Here is a 16,903-nt window from a genome sequence, read left to right as displayed (position 1 = left end):
GGGGAAATTCGATACCAGGAAGCCTCTCTTTCACATTCAAACCTCGTTTTCATCAAAATTGGAACAATAAATAATAGTTTTGTAAATTGATTTATTTTTATCCATTTCGATATGCTGTGTTCAAGAAACGATGTTTTACAAATTGATTTGGTGCCAGAAAGCCTCAATTCCAGATTATAACCTCGTTTTCACCAAAATTTGAACCTAAATGATAATAATAATGGTAATATATCTTGCTAAATCTCCGTTTCGGAGCAATTACTTTAGCACAAACACAGAATTGCCAGGAAAGAAAAAGTTTGTTTATTAATTGATTCTCTAAAATTACGATATGCTGATTTCGACCTCATACGGAAGAATTCTGAACGTGTTGGTAACGTTTTCATCCTAAAACATTGTTTTTTTTGCGAATTCGAGTAAAATTTAAAGTTTAACTTATTCCTTCTGCGTGCTAATTCATAAATTCCTGTCATCAGTTGATGTCATCTTCTGCTGGTAAAACCTACTTTTCACAAGATCTTTCACACTTAATGTTCTCGGAAAGTTTTTCTAAATGATTTTGAAAAAAGCAAACATTTTACGACATACTAAAAGCTTTTTCATCTGACAATCCTCAGAGCATAAAACGTCAGAATAAGGTTCCGAAAGAACACGATGGAAAATATATACACAGTTGTGGATCGAAATAGGCCAATCAGAAACACGCAAGCACAAGACCGGTATAGTTGACCAATCAGTGTCGCGAGCCTAAAGAAAAATTACCAATGGAGTCCAAGAGAGAAAACGAACTCCTTCTGTCTACAATGGCAATTTTTATGTAGATCGACTCCAAAACTGCTAGATGGAAGGACGACCGGGCTCTGCCAATTATCCGAAACATGTCGTCATTATAGAGTTTTGCACAATCTGGGTTGTCTAAAAGATGTTGACCGATGGCAGAATCATTTGTTTTAACGGTGTTACTAGACCTACAAGATCGAGGAGGCTGTTCTCTTTGAGAGGCAGTTTTGTTTCTTATGTTGGAAGAAACAGGCTGTTTTATCCTATCCCCCAATCTTTGGGTTGTGCGTCCTACGTAGCCAGAATCACACTGGCACGTAAATTCATAAATGACGGACCTTTTTTGGTTGGTAGGAACGCAAGATAAAATGACGTCTTCTGGATAGCTGTTGTCCAGGAAGATCGTTTTGAGTTTTTCCAGTTCAGCGTGCAGTTTAGATTTCGAGCAGATCATAAGTGCCCTATGTACTAATGTTTTGACAAGGTTGACTTTGCGTTGTTTTGGGCAGTCGTCGTAATCGTCATGGGTAATCGTCGAAAGTATTTCTTATGAACAATAGTATATTTCTTTATGAGCCAATTTTGAGGAATCATTTTATGGAAGGGAAGACAGCTTTTAGTTCATAATCTCGTTTAAAGGTGATACATTTTTTTTTGGAAAACTTTATTCTGTCAATTTAGAATCATTCTAAATAGTCTCTGATTTTGATGCTAAATTTTGCAGAAAAAGATTGGGGAAGGGTTTGGTTCAGTAGCTATTTTGGCTGCTTCTCAGTAGTTCAAATGAATAATTTAAGTGATTAACAAATACGAAAAAGGGGCTGTGCGAGATCGTATATATTACTTCGAGTAGTCGAGGGAACGTAGAGCTAGAGAGAAGTATCAGGAATCACGCAACTGAATCGTCCTTCGCGTCACTCGAGCACAACTAAAATTGTTTTTGGCATCGATTATTCAATCTACTCGTTTTAATGGTTTGGATGTTGCCCTCTCACATTCCAAAGTACACTCTTTTTTTGTAAGAACAATTTTATAAGAACACGAACCTCAAAACTGGTCAAAAGTTAAGAAAAAATTAAGAACAAGCTGAGGCTGAGCTTCTGCAAAATTCAATTTTGAACAACGTTTTTCTCAAAATCGAGGATTTTTAGCGATGTGTGGCTGCTTTTTCAGTGAATATTGAAATTTGTCAACAAATTAAGGCTGTCTCACTTACTTTGTTGGCAAATGAGGCCTGAACACCTCCTTAGAGCGAAAAAGCTAGCAATAGCACTGCTTACACCCTTTTAATTTAAGAACAAATTAAGAACAATCCAGCCTCAGATTTTTGAAAAGATTAAGAACAGTCAGCCTGAACTTAAATTTACTGGTTCTTATAAAAAAAGAGTGTACATACATTAATCCTCGATTTGATGAAATCATTAAGTTTCAACGATCAACGTAAGAAAAATATACAAAAGACAGGGGTTTCTGAAGGGAGACAGTTCGTTATATCGGGTGTTTTTTTAATCGAAAATGAATTGTACTATAATAAACATCTTAAAGAAGTTTTAACGGATGCACCGTTGTATGCTATTAGAACTGGGATCCCTCTACAATAATAATGAGCAAAACAAACGTATCGATCACGCAAGACAAACGTTACGGGATCGATACGTTAAATTTGAAGAATATCAGCTACTCTGTTGGCCTTGTGAAGCGCGAAACTTAACTCAATACATATTGATAAGACGCTCTCTACCTACAGGTCAAGATATCGAGCAACATTGGTAACGTTTCCCCCAGTAATTGGGCACCCCAGTATACGGTCAAGCCCCAGTATACGGACTGTCAATCACCATTAAGTTTAAAGTGTCGCCAAAGCCCTCTCTCGGTGCGTTGTTGTCGCGATGATAGATAGGTGGACAAAATATTACAGAAGTCCATATAAAATAAACTCGGCTCGACTTTTGTAACCATACAAAATAATCGGCTCATTTTTATGTTTGTTTATTAACTGTCTGTCGTATTTTGTTCCTAAGGGCCATCAAAACGAAACAACGAGATATTTCGTCTTTCGTCGAAGGTCATCTCCTATATAAAACAAAAGAGTCATAGCCTTAGTCCAATAAGGGCATGGCTTATAAATTTGAAAAGCCAACAAATGTTTCTGTATCTGTTTCTATCAATCATAATCTGGTTAAAATTTTAATTTCGACATTATTGCCTCCCTTCCCCCTCCCACATCATAATCACGCTTAATTTTTTTTAGACACAAAGAATTTTGAGACAGAGAAAAAGAGAAGACGGGCAATCCATTCCAAAAACTATTATAAAAGGGGCATTCCTCGCAAGGAGACCTCAAATGTGGTTTGTAATGTCAAAAATTTGGAAAACTGAGGGTTTTTAAAAGCCAAGTTTAATAGATTTGAATTGTTTTAATAGATTTGATACAATTTTAATAGAATTTGTTGAAATGAACTAGGGGAAACAGATCTAGTTGGAGCCAGTCCCTGTGATCCAGTTTTAGAATATAAATTTTTGCTTAGAAAGGAAATAACATTGAACAAGTCAAAATGATTTCTAGCTTATTAAGGACTGATTCTCTATGGGAGTTAAGGCTTATTTTGAATATAATCACATAAAAATAAACATATAACAAGAAAAATTATAAAACTAAAACATTTTTTAAACATTTAGCTGTTTTTGCTTAATGTCTGTGTGACACAAATGCAAGGTATGTGTTCCAAAATAGTGCAACAAAATTTACTACAACTACTCTGTGCTGCATAGGTACAAAGTAAAAGTTCAGTAGTTGCACTGCTGGCCAAATCATATAGTTGACCTTCATCATGTCTATATATTCATTCTGAAACTTCATTACTATCTCATCTTTGCTTTTACCATTAAGCACACTAACAGCGCTTAAAAACATTGCTAGAAAAGATGGTGCCCAGACAGTCTGATCTAGAAGCATTTTCTTCAATGCAACAGTCTTCCCTGCTCCCTTTACCAGCTTTTCAAGGGTGATATACCATGTTCGTAGGCCAGGTCCAATAATACAAAGACCCATGCCAGTCATCTTTACAGTTCTAAGAACATCATGTTTTAATCCCTTTCTTTCAACTGCCTGTTGTGCAATAATGTCACCGGCTCCAACAAGAACACCTAACAAGAAGATGCAGGAAATAATAAGTTATTGCTCAAGAAACATATCAATGACTAAGAGATCGTATCAGTTTTATTCACCTAGGTTTGCAATAGTATTGGCATTAAGCAATCTGGTTTCCAACAATATTAATTACTTTTATGTTAAAAGCAATGGGCAGGGACTAAATCAGTTTCAGTTTTGTATACAAACAATTGGCCAATCAGTGATTGTGGTATAAATCTCATGCTTATTGATTGGCTAATATTAAATGACAAATGGCGTTATCTGAAGTTACACCAGGAGCAAATTACGGTCAAATCTAAAGAAATATCTAAATATTCAAAACAAAGTAACTCGCGATTGAACGGTCAAAACAGCATGAATTTTTCAGCATAAACTACTTTAGAGATGACGATTCTGAAGTTCGTTTTTGAGAAAGATCCGTAGATAGAGAGATACAAAATCGATGACATCAACTCGGATCGGAGAATAAATCAAACAGCATGTACGCAGGCCTTTCCTAGAGACGCGGGCTATCACGCAAAATAAAATTGCGAGGGCTTTTTTACGCCCGCGCAATTTTTCAAACCAACATACTCATTTAATCCGCGTAGTTTAGCTTCCCAATATTTGTACTACTTACCGCTAAATATCGGGTTGTTAGGAAATAAAAAGGAAGAGGTCTTACATGTCTGTGCGTTTATTAAATGGCGTTATAAATAGGAGATTTCCTTTTCCTTATATAGCACATGTTAACAAACTATTGTATTATCTCCTAAAACTTGCAATGAAATAGAAAATGTTTTCGCACGAAAGGAATAACATACATATCGCGTGATTAATGTTACGAATAATTAAAGTGGAAAATATTACACCATGCTGTCAAATGCGAGCAAATTTCTTTTCAAGTCACGACATAAAAACTAGGCATTCCCAAAAAGCCACATTTGACCAGCAAAACCTAACAAAACTTTGCTATACTCAAAAAGAGTTATGTTCCTCTTTTGTCTCATTTTCAGGAGTGGTAATACAAAAAGGTTCTAAAGTTTAATAGTGTTTATACCCTTTAAAGAATTGGCAAGGTAGTAAATTTTGCTGATGTAAATACTCAAATATAAAAAAATTAATAACAGTTCTGCCAGGTCTAAATAGCCCACACAGCCAAACTGGCAAGGGCTTTTTATAGCCCGCATTGTTTTTTCCCGGAGAGGCCTGATGTACAGCTCTGCCTATACATTATCAAGCACTGTATGACAGACTGGTAAACAGTAATTTTCATTATGACATAAACAGGCAAAAATGTTAGCGTTGCTAATTAAGCAGCAATTTTCACCACAGTACATTAAATCTCCACTTATCCCCTCCCTTAATAAACGCCCCCCAGGAGGCCAGCCTTTATTGAAGATATGTAATGCCCTCTTTATGATTAATGCTCATGTATTGTTTTCAAAATTAAAGAGTTACGCTAGATCCACACTTGACGCGTTGCGGAACGTTGCGGCGAGGCATGACTCGGCAAAAAAGCATGGTCTTGTTCACATTAGTCCCGTTTTCGATGCTTTATTTAGTGTAAACATGGCTACCAGAAAGGATGATTTTTTGCTTGCTGTGGCTCACAGAAATGCTCTCATTACATTATATTTATTGTCTAATGATGAAAGAAAACGTTCTACATGGGTAAGGGAGATAAGGAAATCTAGAGAGGAGCATGGACACCATTCTAATCTTGTTGAAGAAATGCGTTTGCAAGATCATCAAATGCACTTTAATTAGTTTAGAGTGCTTCCATGGACCTTTAATGATCTCCTTCGCTTGGTGGGAACCCACTTGCAAAAGCAGAGGAGCAGATTCAGGGAGCCCTTACAATCTGCGCTGAAACTTGCTGTAACGCAGCAATATCTTGCTTCGGGAGATTCACAAGAATCTTTGTCATATAATTTTAGAATTGGCAGGTCAACCGTTTGTCGAATTCTGAATGACGTACCAGAAAAGATATGGTTACTTTTAAGTCATGTTGCAGTTTCTGTATCAAAAGATACTGACAATTGGTAAATGCTTGCAAAAGACATTTGGAATCTATGGGGGTTCCCTTTGGAATCTATGGGGGTTCCCTTTGGAATCTATGGGTCTTGGAGCAATTGATGGCAAGCATTGTCTTATAGTTTGCCCAAAGAACTCTGGGAGCTCTTTTGACAATTATTGTATTAATGGCTCCTATAAGGCATGTATAAGGGCACCATCAGCATAGTATTAATGGCTGTAGCCAATTGCAAGCTACATGTTTACCTATGTCGATGTTGGTGGTTTTGGTCATCAGTGTGACTCCTCTATTTTCAATAATACAAGTTTTGGAAGAGCATTGTCAAATAAACAGCTAAAGGTCCTTTTAACAGGATTCCTGCCTGATTCAGCGTTAAAAAGCAGATATTGTTTTATGAGGGATGAGGTGTTTTCTTTAAAGGAGAATTTCCGAAGATCATTCCAAGGAAAAATGCTCAGCCTGAAAAAGCTACGAAGCAAATGCTTGCAGCAATAGCACTGCAGAATTGGCTTAAGAAACAAGATGATGGTCAAAAGTCATATGGTAAGCACTTTTGCCCCCCTAGCTATGTAGATTATGAGGATTCTCATGGAATACCTCACAAGGGTATTCGGAGATAAGAATGCATAGAGTATGGTGCCTTATTAAATGTAAATCAGATTGGCAACAACAATTTTACAAAAATGTTAGAGGACTGCTAATTTTTTTTAAAAGCAATGGGCAGTAGTGTTACCCTGGCAGTAGTACTACGTTTGTAGAGCATCGTATGACCCAGTAAAATGATAATTTTCCATTTTGCAAAACGAGGCAGGATAGATCAATTCCTGTAAACAAATACATTTTGTCATAATAAAATCCATTACGATTTAAAGGCATAATCAATAGTTTGTAAAATTGTTCAAAATGAAAAATAGAATATTATTCATGTTCTCTACAAAAATTTGTCCCCTTTGCTTGTTGCTTGTTTAAAGTTCACACTGAGGCCCAGGTTGTCATCTAATTTGATGCAAAATTTGCTGTATTTTCATTTTGGCAAGGCTCTTCTGAAATTCATTTAACTTTTAAGTTATTTTCCCACACTCTGGCGGAAAAGGTCATCCTCATCAGGTTCATCTCTGCTAGTAGCCATTGAAATAAATTCATTTGATTCTTGTAAAGCCTTCAACAATTGTTCATTTCTTTAAGATGATTCATCATTTTTTAGCTGAATCTGCCTTTCCTTTTTCAGAACCGTATAATTTGATGCTAATTTGCCAGCAGATTCATTGGAACTAGGTATGTCCATTTATGAATCCTCTATGACGTCAACTTGCTTAATTTAGGTTGCTCAATATTGCTCAGATTCAATTGTTGTTTCTAGAATGACGCATGTGGTATGTTCTCTTATTACAGGAATAGGTTTTTCAACTGCAAATAAATTTACAACTGACTCTCTATCCAGTGCTTTGCACTCATGCAACTGTGACTTTTGGAGAGTTTCTTCCAAAATTTCAAATGCAAAATTTGATGTTGTTGACTTGTGCTTCACAAAAGGGGCAAGAAATTGCAGCTGTTTAAATATGCCCATGTTGGCTCTATTGAAACCCCTCCAGCATTCCCTGATGGCTTATACTCTTGATGCATCTTCATATATTGGTCTCTAAGATTTTTAAATGTAAGTTTTGGCACAACAACCTCTAAAAAGAAAATAATTCTAAGCATTGATAGGGCTAGGTACCTTGTTATTATTACTCTAAAAATCAGTGCATCAACAAGTAAAAATATTGCAGCATTTATTATATTAATTATTTTATAACATGATCTGAAATCTTCAAGTTATTTTAGGCCAATTTCTACTACAAAATATGCCAACATGAGCAATAATTAGGAAATAAAAAGTTGCTGTCCAGTAAAAAGAAAAAGATCACACTAAAATCTCTAGATTTACGTATAAATGAAGCTTTTATAGTCTGGTTACATTTAAGCAAGAAATAATTAATAAAGCAGACCTTCACTCTGCAGTTTTCTGTCCATGTGTACACTGTTGAAAACTTTGTGGCATATCCTGCATCCATGCATTCTCTCGAACACTGTCATCCTTATAATCAGATCTTGTCGTATCATACAAACAAGTATGTTTTCTTACTGCTTCGATAAGTTGTTCCTTATTTACTAGTAGTTTGGAAGTCATTTTGGTTAGAGTATCAAAGATTTGTTTATTGTTCGGATGCATTTTGGTGCGTGTCTTAGTGCACCAAAAGCTGACATTTTTCAGTTTTTCCGCATAATGTAAACAACGAGTTGACGTAAGACAATGAGTCAAAAACGCCCACCATATTTGGTCCTTGAATCCTGGGATGCATAAACCATACTAAATTTAATTAACTCCCAGGATGCATAAACCATATCAAATTAAATAGGCATCAAATTTATACGAACGAAAAGCAAGAGTATCACGCTGAAAAGTCGTGACATACCAGTGGATATTATTGTGGTTTGCCATGGCCTTGTGTTCATGGAACTGACATAGAAGCGATAAAATGTTCTCGCTGCCTTCATGCCAATCAATGTTAAGGAAATGCACTATGATCTCTTTTCGCTCCTTTACTGGCCGCCTGTCTTGTGACTTGACTTCGAGGGGCCTAAAGGTTGTTGCTGTTGTTCAGCTCGCTCTTACTTGCTGTTGCTGTTGTTGTTGTACAAATGCAACAGTTGATAAAGTTTTTGATATTCAAGGAGAATCTCGAGAGAGAGAGAGAGAGAGAGAGAGAGAGAGAGAGAGAGAGAGAGAGAGAGAGAGAGAGAGAGAGAGAGAGAGAGTGAATTGAAAAAATGTAATACGACTCATATTGAATTGTAAATATATAAGACTTCTGAATGCAGTCTGAATACGTGTCATCTTGAATGCTGATGATGACTTCGCTTCGCCGAACCGTTTCTACGCAAGATCTTATGGCTACACAACAAGCGTCTTCTGTTAACGAAACTAACGTCTTTTCCTGTAAGTCTCGCCGAACTAGACAATGTGCGGGCTGCCATGAACCGCACGAACAAAATTTTTGGGGACAGCCAGATCCTCACTGCCAAGGGCAAGATGATGATGAAGACCAAGTCTCCTTCACCATGTTTGATGCCGACAATGCTTCAAAGCAAGTACAGTTTGTTGCCTTCGATCAGCTATTAACTCCTGCCACATCTATTCGGGAATCTAATGTTCTCCCTAATGTTGCAGAGAAACGGGCTCTTGAAGAAGAACTTTGACAACTGGCCATAGAAGAACGCAACCTTGCCGAGCTCGACAGCCTCAGACAACAAGTGGCGGAGAAAAAGGCCCGTGTCATGAAAATGAGCTCGACAGCCTCAGGCAACAAGTAGCGGAGAGTCCGACCCCAACCTCTTGAATTCGATTGTTAATGGCAAATTTACAGGACGAAAAGCACCGCAAACAAACTTACCCGACCACCACAACTCACGGTCTGCGGATGAAAATGAGGCACCCACCGCAGCCGACACAGCAAAACCACAACAGCACCCACAAAGACCCCCCCCCCCCCCCTCCGTGTCGCAAATGGCCTAAATTTCGGTAGAGAGTCAGCCCTCAATTCGCTTCTTTGATCTGCTTCTTCAGGAGCCCACAATCTGACGTCGTTGCCTGCCAACCCGGAACTGCCCTGGCAGCTGCCTCCAACCCAACCTGTGCCTGCCGGAGCTGCAGCACCACAGCCAGTCTCGTCACTCCATGAACGTTTTCAGGCCAGGAGTGACCACCACGCCGACATATTCCTGGCCCCATGCAGCTCTGTCGTTAGATGAGAAAGTCCTGCGTATTGCAGACTTCATATCTAGTTTAGTGCCTAAAGACTCTGAACAAACTTTGTCTGATATCGAGGGTTCTTGGCTTCTCATATTGTATAGTCAGCAACGGCCTAGGCTCAAGAGTGTTTCTCTTTCTTAGTGGGTGGTAGCCAACACTCGCATTATTCACAGTATTCTGTTATCTGGCAAGCTTCCAACTTTTCGGGATGTGCGTGATTATCTTGCCTATACTGCATGGGTTGAAATATGGGGGGGGTGGCCAAGGGAAAATTTAACACCAATAACAAAAGATTTTGCAAAAAACTCTATTGTTTTGCAAAAAAGTGGGGGGGGGGGGCCAAGGCCAATTGTTTTGTAATTTGAAGGTTAAGGGCAAGGCCTGTAGTAGTGCCCACCCAGCAACTCAGCATGGCTCCCTGGGTTCCCCATCTTGGTGACTCCCTTGGGGGGGGTGCCCTCCCCCTTAAATAAGGGCAGGTGGATGGCTGAGTTAGACTTAGATATAGACAAGGAATTTTTGCTTGAAGGTATTATACATGGGTTTGAGCTCATCCCTGCCGATTCCCCTTTATCTCCTGCAGAAATGGACAATTATAGATCCTCCACCAACCCTGAAGCAAGAGATAAAGTAGAATACAACCTCAAGGAGGAAATAGCTGAGGGTAATTACGTGATCACTTAAACTAAACCTACTATTATTAGTGCTATCAGTGCTGCCCTAAGGCCGACAGTCATGAATTACGGCTTATCCATGACTGTAGCATGCCTGTAGGAGAGGGGGTTAATTCGTATGTCCCTTCTCTTGATAAGCTACATTTTCAGACCATTGAGCTTGTAGATGAGGGTTATTACCTTGCTAAGATTGACTTATGCCATGCTTACAGGTCCCTGCCCATCCACCCATCTAATTATCCTGCCACTGGCATAGAGGTGACTTTTTCTGGTTATAACACTCCTACCTACATGTATGACACTCGCCTTTGTTTTGGGGGGAGACATGCCCCAGGCATTTTTCATCAGTTGACACAAAATGTCAAACGTATGATGCACCGCAGAGGTTTCCAGGTAATTATTGTCTATTTGGATGATTTCCTCCTTGTTTCTCCCTCCATGGCTGAATGTGAACTTGCATTCAATACCCTTTATGGCCTGCTACTAGACTTAGGGTTCATAATAAGTCCTTCCAAGGTGGTTACTCCTTGCCAAAAGCTCACCTTTCTGGGTATTATGTTTGACACCTGTACTATGGAGCTGTCCTTACCTAAGAAAAAATTAGTTGAAACTAGTGCCCTCAGTGGCGAAGCTAACCAAGAACAGGTGGTCCTGCTCAAAGGGGGTCTGGGGGCATAGCCCCCAGAAAAATCGCGTGGAGCCACGCCCTAGAGACCCTCGGAAAAGGGGGAAACGCCCTTCTGGATATGTTGAAATCAAGATTGCAGTGAAACATTTTTCACTGTCACATTTTGGAAAAAAGGGGATGAAGGTTCGGATCCTTTCAAGTTCCTCCTGCCTTACATTGAAGAAGTCAAAAGAGCATCACAAAAATTCTTTCTAAAATAAGTTAGATTTGAAAATGTTTTCATTGATTGAAAATTTTGAAATCATGGACTAAAAAGAAATTGCTTGTACAGATAGGCATATACAGTTGTAATACATACTGGAAACATAATTGATTCAAATTATTTAAAAAAGTAAAAATATTTTGTCACAACATGGATATGTCTGATGAACGGTAGATAGGGTCTTGAATCAATTTGTTTTGAATATCAGAGGAGACCCCTGACATTTTGCCAGTACAATACAATCTGAGTCACCGAGTACAAAAGCTCCCAGTAATTACCATTGTTTTCCTTTTCATCCTTTTCAAAGCGTCCTTTTCATCGGGACCTCTGAATTGTATGGTAGTTCCTGTTTAAGGCAGTAGGACGAACTGCTGAAATTAAATTTAAGAAAGCCCTTTTTCTGTCATGAACACTCCATCTCCCCTCGATCTCGACTTTCCTGGTACAAAAAAAAGAAGATTCTCTCTCGGCAGCGGCGGCAAACTTTTTCTACTTTTTAAAATAGGCCTTTGAATATGACTTCCTTCGCTCTCTGCAGTCTGAGAGAAAACTATATGCATATCAGGTTTCTCGCGATGTCTATGATATTCCCGACTTTAACAGTAAATAGGAGCAACAGAACGATCCTAAACAATTTGATTTCCATAAGTACCACTCCTCTTGAAACGATCGATTCTTGTATAAATCAATTGACGACAGTGTAGGGCCGAAGCTTCTAGCAGCAAAAACTTCTTCAGCAGCAGAATCATGATGTCTTCGTTACAGTTAGTTTTATCCATGATATCAAAATAGTGACTATGGCCTGAGTGAAAATTCTTTGTGACCTTTAACCACGGCGCAGAAAATCAACAAATTATACCGAAACATAGGGCTCCAAAAGTCTAGGTCCTGCCTTCATGAAAGAGCAGGACCTGAGGTCCTGCCATTTCTGAAGGGCAGGAGTGCCATTGTTTTCTTCTATTGTGAGGCAGGACCAAAAACAGGGCTACGAGGCATTTGCCCATTGTTGGGCAGGACCAAACATAGGGTTTAGTCCTGCCTACGAGTATTGGGCAGGACTGACCACAGGGCTAAATTTTTGACGATATCAATTTACGAACGGGATACTTGAAATTCCATTTCAGTCACCCTGTGTCTCAAAATTGAAAAAGGGCACAGCCACGAAGTATAAGTGTAGAATAAGACAAGAAATGCCTTTGAATCAGGCATATAATGATTTCATAAAGTGAATCAAATTTTAACATTTTAAAAATTGTTATCTTTGGAAATTCGTGGTCCTGCCCGGCAGGACAAGCAGGACCTTTGGCTTCGCCACTGAGTGCCCTTATGGACAATTTTCTTACAAGGAACCAAACGTCAGCTCCAACAACTTGCTGGCAAGCTAAACTGGGCTTATCGTGTAGTGCATGGAGGGCGCACAATTTTACGGCATATTTTAGACAGCATGAATTCACTTCGTTCCAATTCTGCTAGATTTCGTTTCACCCCGGAGTTCCATAAGGATTTATTCTGGTGGCAGAGTTTTTAGCTGTTTTCAATGGCAAACGTCTCCTTCACAGCAAAGTCCCAATAGCTGATATTGAGGCAGATGCCTCTCAGGAGGCTGTAGGCTCCTACTTTTGGGGGGATTGGGTGTATTCTTTTCTGCCTGCAGATGCCCCCTCTGTTGCTCCCTTACATATCAATTTTAAAGAGTCATTTGCTATCTATTTAGCTGCTAAGAGGTGGGGTGCCCAATGGGCTAACTATCATGTAAATATACATTGTGATAATGAGGCTGCGGCAGCCATGATCAACAAAGGCACTACTGCCAACTCTCTTGTCATGACATGGCTCCGAGATTTGTTTTGGTTATCTGCTATTCATAATTTCCGTATAACTGCAGTCTGTGTTCCAGGTACAGACAATGTTCACGCAGACCGTATCTCTCGTATGCATAATGTTGTTGCACTACTTCAGCTATATTCAGAGTTTTGTAGATTTAATTCCTCCCATGCTGTTTCCAGTGAGCCCCTTGTAAACCACATGTCTCCAACCAGTGTTATACATCCCTGTTCTAGGTTCTGCCCAGGTTTACAGAGAGTTCGCTGCTTAGATGGGAACTGGCAACTATCCTCCCTCCTCACTGGAGTTCAGCTGGTTCACGGCAACACAACTAAGCAGAAACTTTCTATGACCTTTGACATCCTATGCAGTATTCACGCACAACTTAACATCACCTATAGTGTTGATGCTGCCTTTTGGGAAATTTGTCTGGTTGCGTTTTTTGGTATGCTCAGCAAATCACATTTACTAACCAATAAAGCAGGCAGCTTTGAACCTGCTTAACAGCTTAACAAGGCCGATTTATCTTTCTTCCTAGGAGGTGTTCTGGTCCGAGTTCAATGGAGCAAAACTATAAAGTTTGGGGAAAGGGTTGTAGTTGTTCAAATTCCTCTGCCTCATGTCCCAGGTTCTATCTTCTGCCCTGTCACTGCTATTTCTCATTCCTTCTTCTCAACACTCTTCCACCCACCTCCCAAGCCTTTCAGTGGGTACATTCCTCTCTAGTTTTTCGAACTTTTACCTATGACCTCTTCCTGGCTCAGCTGCGGGCCTGCCTTAACAAATGGAATGGATTTGGTTCCCATTCTTTTTGCCAGGGGGAGCTTCATTGGCCTTCCAAATGGGTTTACCCCTGGAACTCATTAAAATTTTGGGTGACTGGAAGTCCAATGCAGTTCTGCTCTACTCCACTGTCCCTCTTGATATCAGGCTCAAGGCTACCACGCTTCTTTCAAAACAGATACCCTTTAACTAACTTTACATAGCACAACACCTATATTTGGATTTGGCCCATTATTACAGTATTGTACTGATTATTAATTAATTTGTTAATGCTGATTATTGTAGCTTATTGTTGTTTGTAGCTTAAAGAATTATAATTGTTTTATATGGAATGAGAATTCACTGTATACCTAACACTGGCTTGTTTCTAACACATATCTGATTTAGATTGTAAACAAGACTATTCTCTACTCTATCTAACCAATTAATCAGTAAAACCCATAAGGGGCCTCACTCACACCTAAAAGGCCCGGGCTACTGAACATTTTTCAGAAAAGAAACCAGTTTGGGAAAGCAGCAATTTTAAGTACCACTCGTAATGTAATAGGCAGCAAAGGAAAATAAAGAAGAAATCTGTCCAAAATGAAAGGACCGGACAAGACTTTATGTAAAAAATTCGTTTTGTTCCATAACCAATACACGAGTACTTTGGTGTTGGAAGTGCAATACACACTTGTCATAAGGAAAAAAATTTATAGGAATGTAAATGCTCCAAATTACTAAAAAAAATTGAAGGAATTGAGAATCAAAGGCATTTGGAAGAGAAAATAGCTGCTGGGGTGAGCTTTTGTTTATATAAAGAGGAGGACAGTGGCCTATTGTTTAAAACAATGTAAAGTCACTGGGGCTGGATGGACAATGGTCCCTCAAACTAGTACATACATACGTACATACATACGTACATACATACGTACATATCTACATATACATACATACATACATACATACATTATTTATTTTGTATAGCAGGTCAGAAGTAGTCAGCATAAAGTTGATGTGGACCTGCTTAAACCAAACCTAGGATAAAGAATTAAAAGCTACAATTTGTTGTACAAAAATAATATTGTTGAATTTGCTGTGGTTAAAATAACATCTATTAGTATTTAAATTATCCAAATATTTCCTTTTTGGTGATTTTTGAGCTATTGAAGCTTGCTGCATTTATTTCTTTAGAATGTTTTGAGAAGATCTTTTTGAAATGTTCGTAGTTTTCTATGCTCTTTACACTTTCAGGCAGTAAGTTCCACAGTAGCGCCGATCTGTATTTAAATGTCTTTTTTCCTTCTATGGAAGCTTGCTGCGTCTATTACCTAGAATGTTAAAAGACACTGTCGAGAATGGAAGCCAGAATGAGTGTTAGCAAATGTATAATTCATTCTCAATCTGAGCTTTTCTCGCGAGTTTTACGGCTAAACTTAATTCTTTTCTTTTTAAACTACAAACTGAAAACTGGCCTGATTCTATCAAGTTTTTGTACAATTTTATGTGAGTCTCGGCCAAAATTTAATTTATGCAAAGAAAAGCCTTTTTCATTGAAGATGGGTGTCTGTAAAGCATAACATATATACATTTCTAGGCTCAATATCGAACATATTTAAGAATATTGTGGCTTGGAAAAGTTGATGTTATGGCACAAAAAGTGTGTAACGAAGTTTGGTATGACTACATGCTGGAAATAGGTTGACCAATTAATTGATTGATTGATTCATCAATTTTTCTAGATTTTCTTGCCTTCGTCCGTCAGAAAAACATGCATTTAATTCGTATTGCGGAAGCTGTGTCTCTCATCCTTTTTTGGTTGACTAGGATTACCCTCTCATTGCCCCGTTTCTAGAAGAAAGTTTTAAAATGTTTTGTGCCGATTAGATTACTTATGTAGGTTCCAAAAATCCTCCTTATCATACTTTAACATGTAAAGCCTCAGGTTTGATATCCCTAACAATAATACTTTTTGAAGAAAATTATTGACAGGGCCCACGCCATGAAGGTTAACGTGGGGGGGGCAAAACTAACAAAAATGGGGAATCAAGGCTTTTTCCACTTTTTATTGCCGTCACTGGCGGTTTTAAGGGGGGTCTAGGAACCATGGCCCCAGGCCCCGCACTTATGGTAGCCAAAAGAGGCCCCACACCTAAGAAGAAAGATAGAAATTGCAAAGAACAAAGGCCCCGCAGATTTTTTGGCCCTGGGCCCCACAGTCTCTAAAATCGCCACTGATTACAGTTGTAAAATCATTTGCTTCGGAAAAGATTGGGGGGCATGGCCACCCCATTTCCTCTGATGGCGTGAGCCCAAATTGAAAATTCCTAAAATAAAAAAACAAAATGGGTACTTGTTGTTCTTTTCACTGCTGCTGCATTCTTATGCAAATTTGCACGTTTGCAAGGCAAGGTACTTGCAGATTCGCACGCCCAGTTCTAGTATACGATGATTTGAAATCTTGTCGTGCCAGGGGGTTGTGTGGCAATTATCAGATTTCCATTTCTTGGTAGCATTACTTTTTCTGCAACAGATTTTCTCGGAATTTTTCAATAGCTTGGCTCTTGAAACGCTAATCAATAGATCGAAACTTCATTGGGTTACCTGAATATAATTTGTCGTAGAACACACGGGGCTCATCAATCATTAGCTCAAAATGATGGTGATCGAAAACATGAAAATGCTGTCAAATACAATGAAGTGCGATTACACGCATTTTTATAAGAAACTAAGTTCCTTATAAAGAAACTCCTTATAAAGTTTTGTAAGAAACTGGAAGGCAGTTTCTTAAACTCTTGGGCAATTTTGCTATTGCCCAAGAAGAAATTGTAAATTTTGCGCGAAAAACATTTCTTTATTCAACTTAATACCAACAAAACAATGAAAAAATATTAAAAATCGTTAAAAAAACCATTGGTCATCAAAGTTTTTAAAGAGGCTCTGGATATTTAGCGGGAATAAACTTTAGCGGCTTAAGGCTTGAAACACGCAAAACCTGACTTTAGGCTT

At 38.7% G+C, this 16,903-nt stretch overlaps 1 protein-coding gene, 2 long non-coding RNA genes and 1 pseudogene across 3 annotated transcripts; 2 read left to right on the top strand and 2 right to left on the bottom strand.

Annotated features, from left to right (window-relative positions):
• Positions 1–1,285: 1,285 nt before the first annotated feature.
• Positions 1,286–8,589, bottom strand: LOC135689396 (mitochondrial inner membrane protein Mpv17). The gene is made up of 2 exons (XM_065206595.2): positions 8,408–8,589; positions 1,286–3,927 (listed from the first exon to the last, which is right to left on the bottom strand). The coding sequence occupies exons 1-2, from the start codon at positions 8,487–8,489 to the stop codon at positions 3,470–3,472; spliced, it is 540 nt and encodes a 179-aa protein (XP_065062667.2). The 5' UTR covers positions 8,490–8,589; the 3' UTR covers positions 1,286–3,469.
• Positions 3,922–8,747, top strand: LOC148960222 (uncharacterized). The gene is made up of 2 exons (XR_016145325.1): positions 3,922–6,494; positions 7,180–8,747. It is a non-coding gene; the product is annotated as an uncharacterized LOC148960222 (long non-coding RNA).
• On the bottom strand, positions 6,719–8,400 carry LOC148960223 (uncharacterized). Its single transcript, XR_016145324.1, has 2 exons — positions 7,940–8,400; positions 6,719–7,627 (listed from the first exon to the last, which is right to left on the bottom strand). It is a non-coding gene; the product is annotated as an uncharacterized LOC148960223 (long non-coding RNA).
• Positions 8,748–9,876: 1,129 nt separating the features above from the next.
• On the top strand, positions 9,877–14,380 carry LOC148960221 (uncharacterized; annotated as a pseudogene).
• The last annotated feature ends 2,523 nt before the right edge of the window (positions 14,381–16,903 follow it).

The sequence above is a fragment of the Rhopilema esculentum genome, chromosome 5, assembly GCF_057945365.1.
Source record: "Rhopilema esculentum isolate cy_ngs chromosome 5, ASM5794536v1, whole genome shotgun sequence".
Lineage (NCBI taxonomy): Eukaryota > Metazoa > Cnidaria > Scyphozoa > Rhizostomeae > Rhizostomatidae > Rhopilema > Rhopilema esculentum.
Note: the sequence above shows the minus strand (reverse complement) of the source record. Positions and strands in the feature narration are given on the sequence as shown.

What these genes read in the sequence shown, in the direction of transcription:
- LOC135689396 (XM_065206595.2), bottom strand. Translation starts at nt 8,489, where the DNA reads ATGAAGGCAGCGAGAACATTTTATCGCTTCTATGTCAGTTCCATGAAC. An exon ending in AACCACAATAATATCCACTG is followed by an intron (nt 3,928 to 8,407) that starts GTATGTCACGAC and finishes TCTTCTTGTTAG; the next exon opens with GTGTTCTTGTTGGAGCCGGT.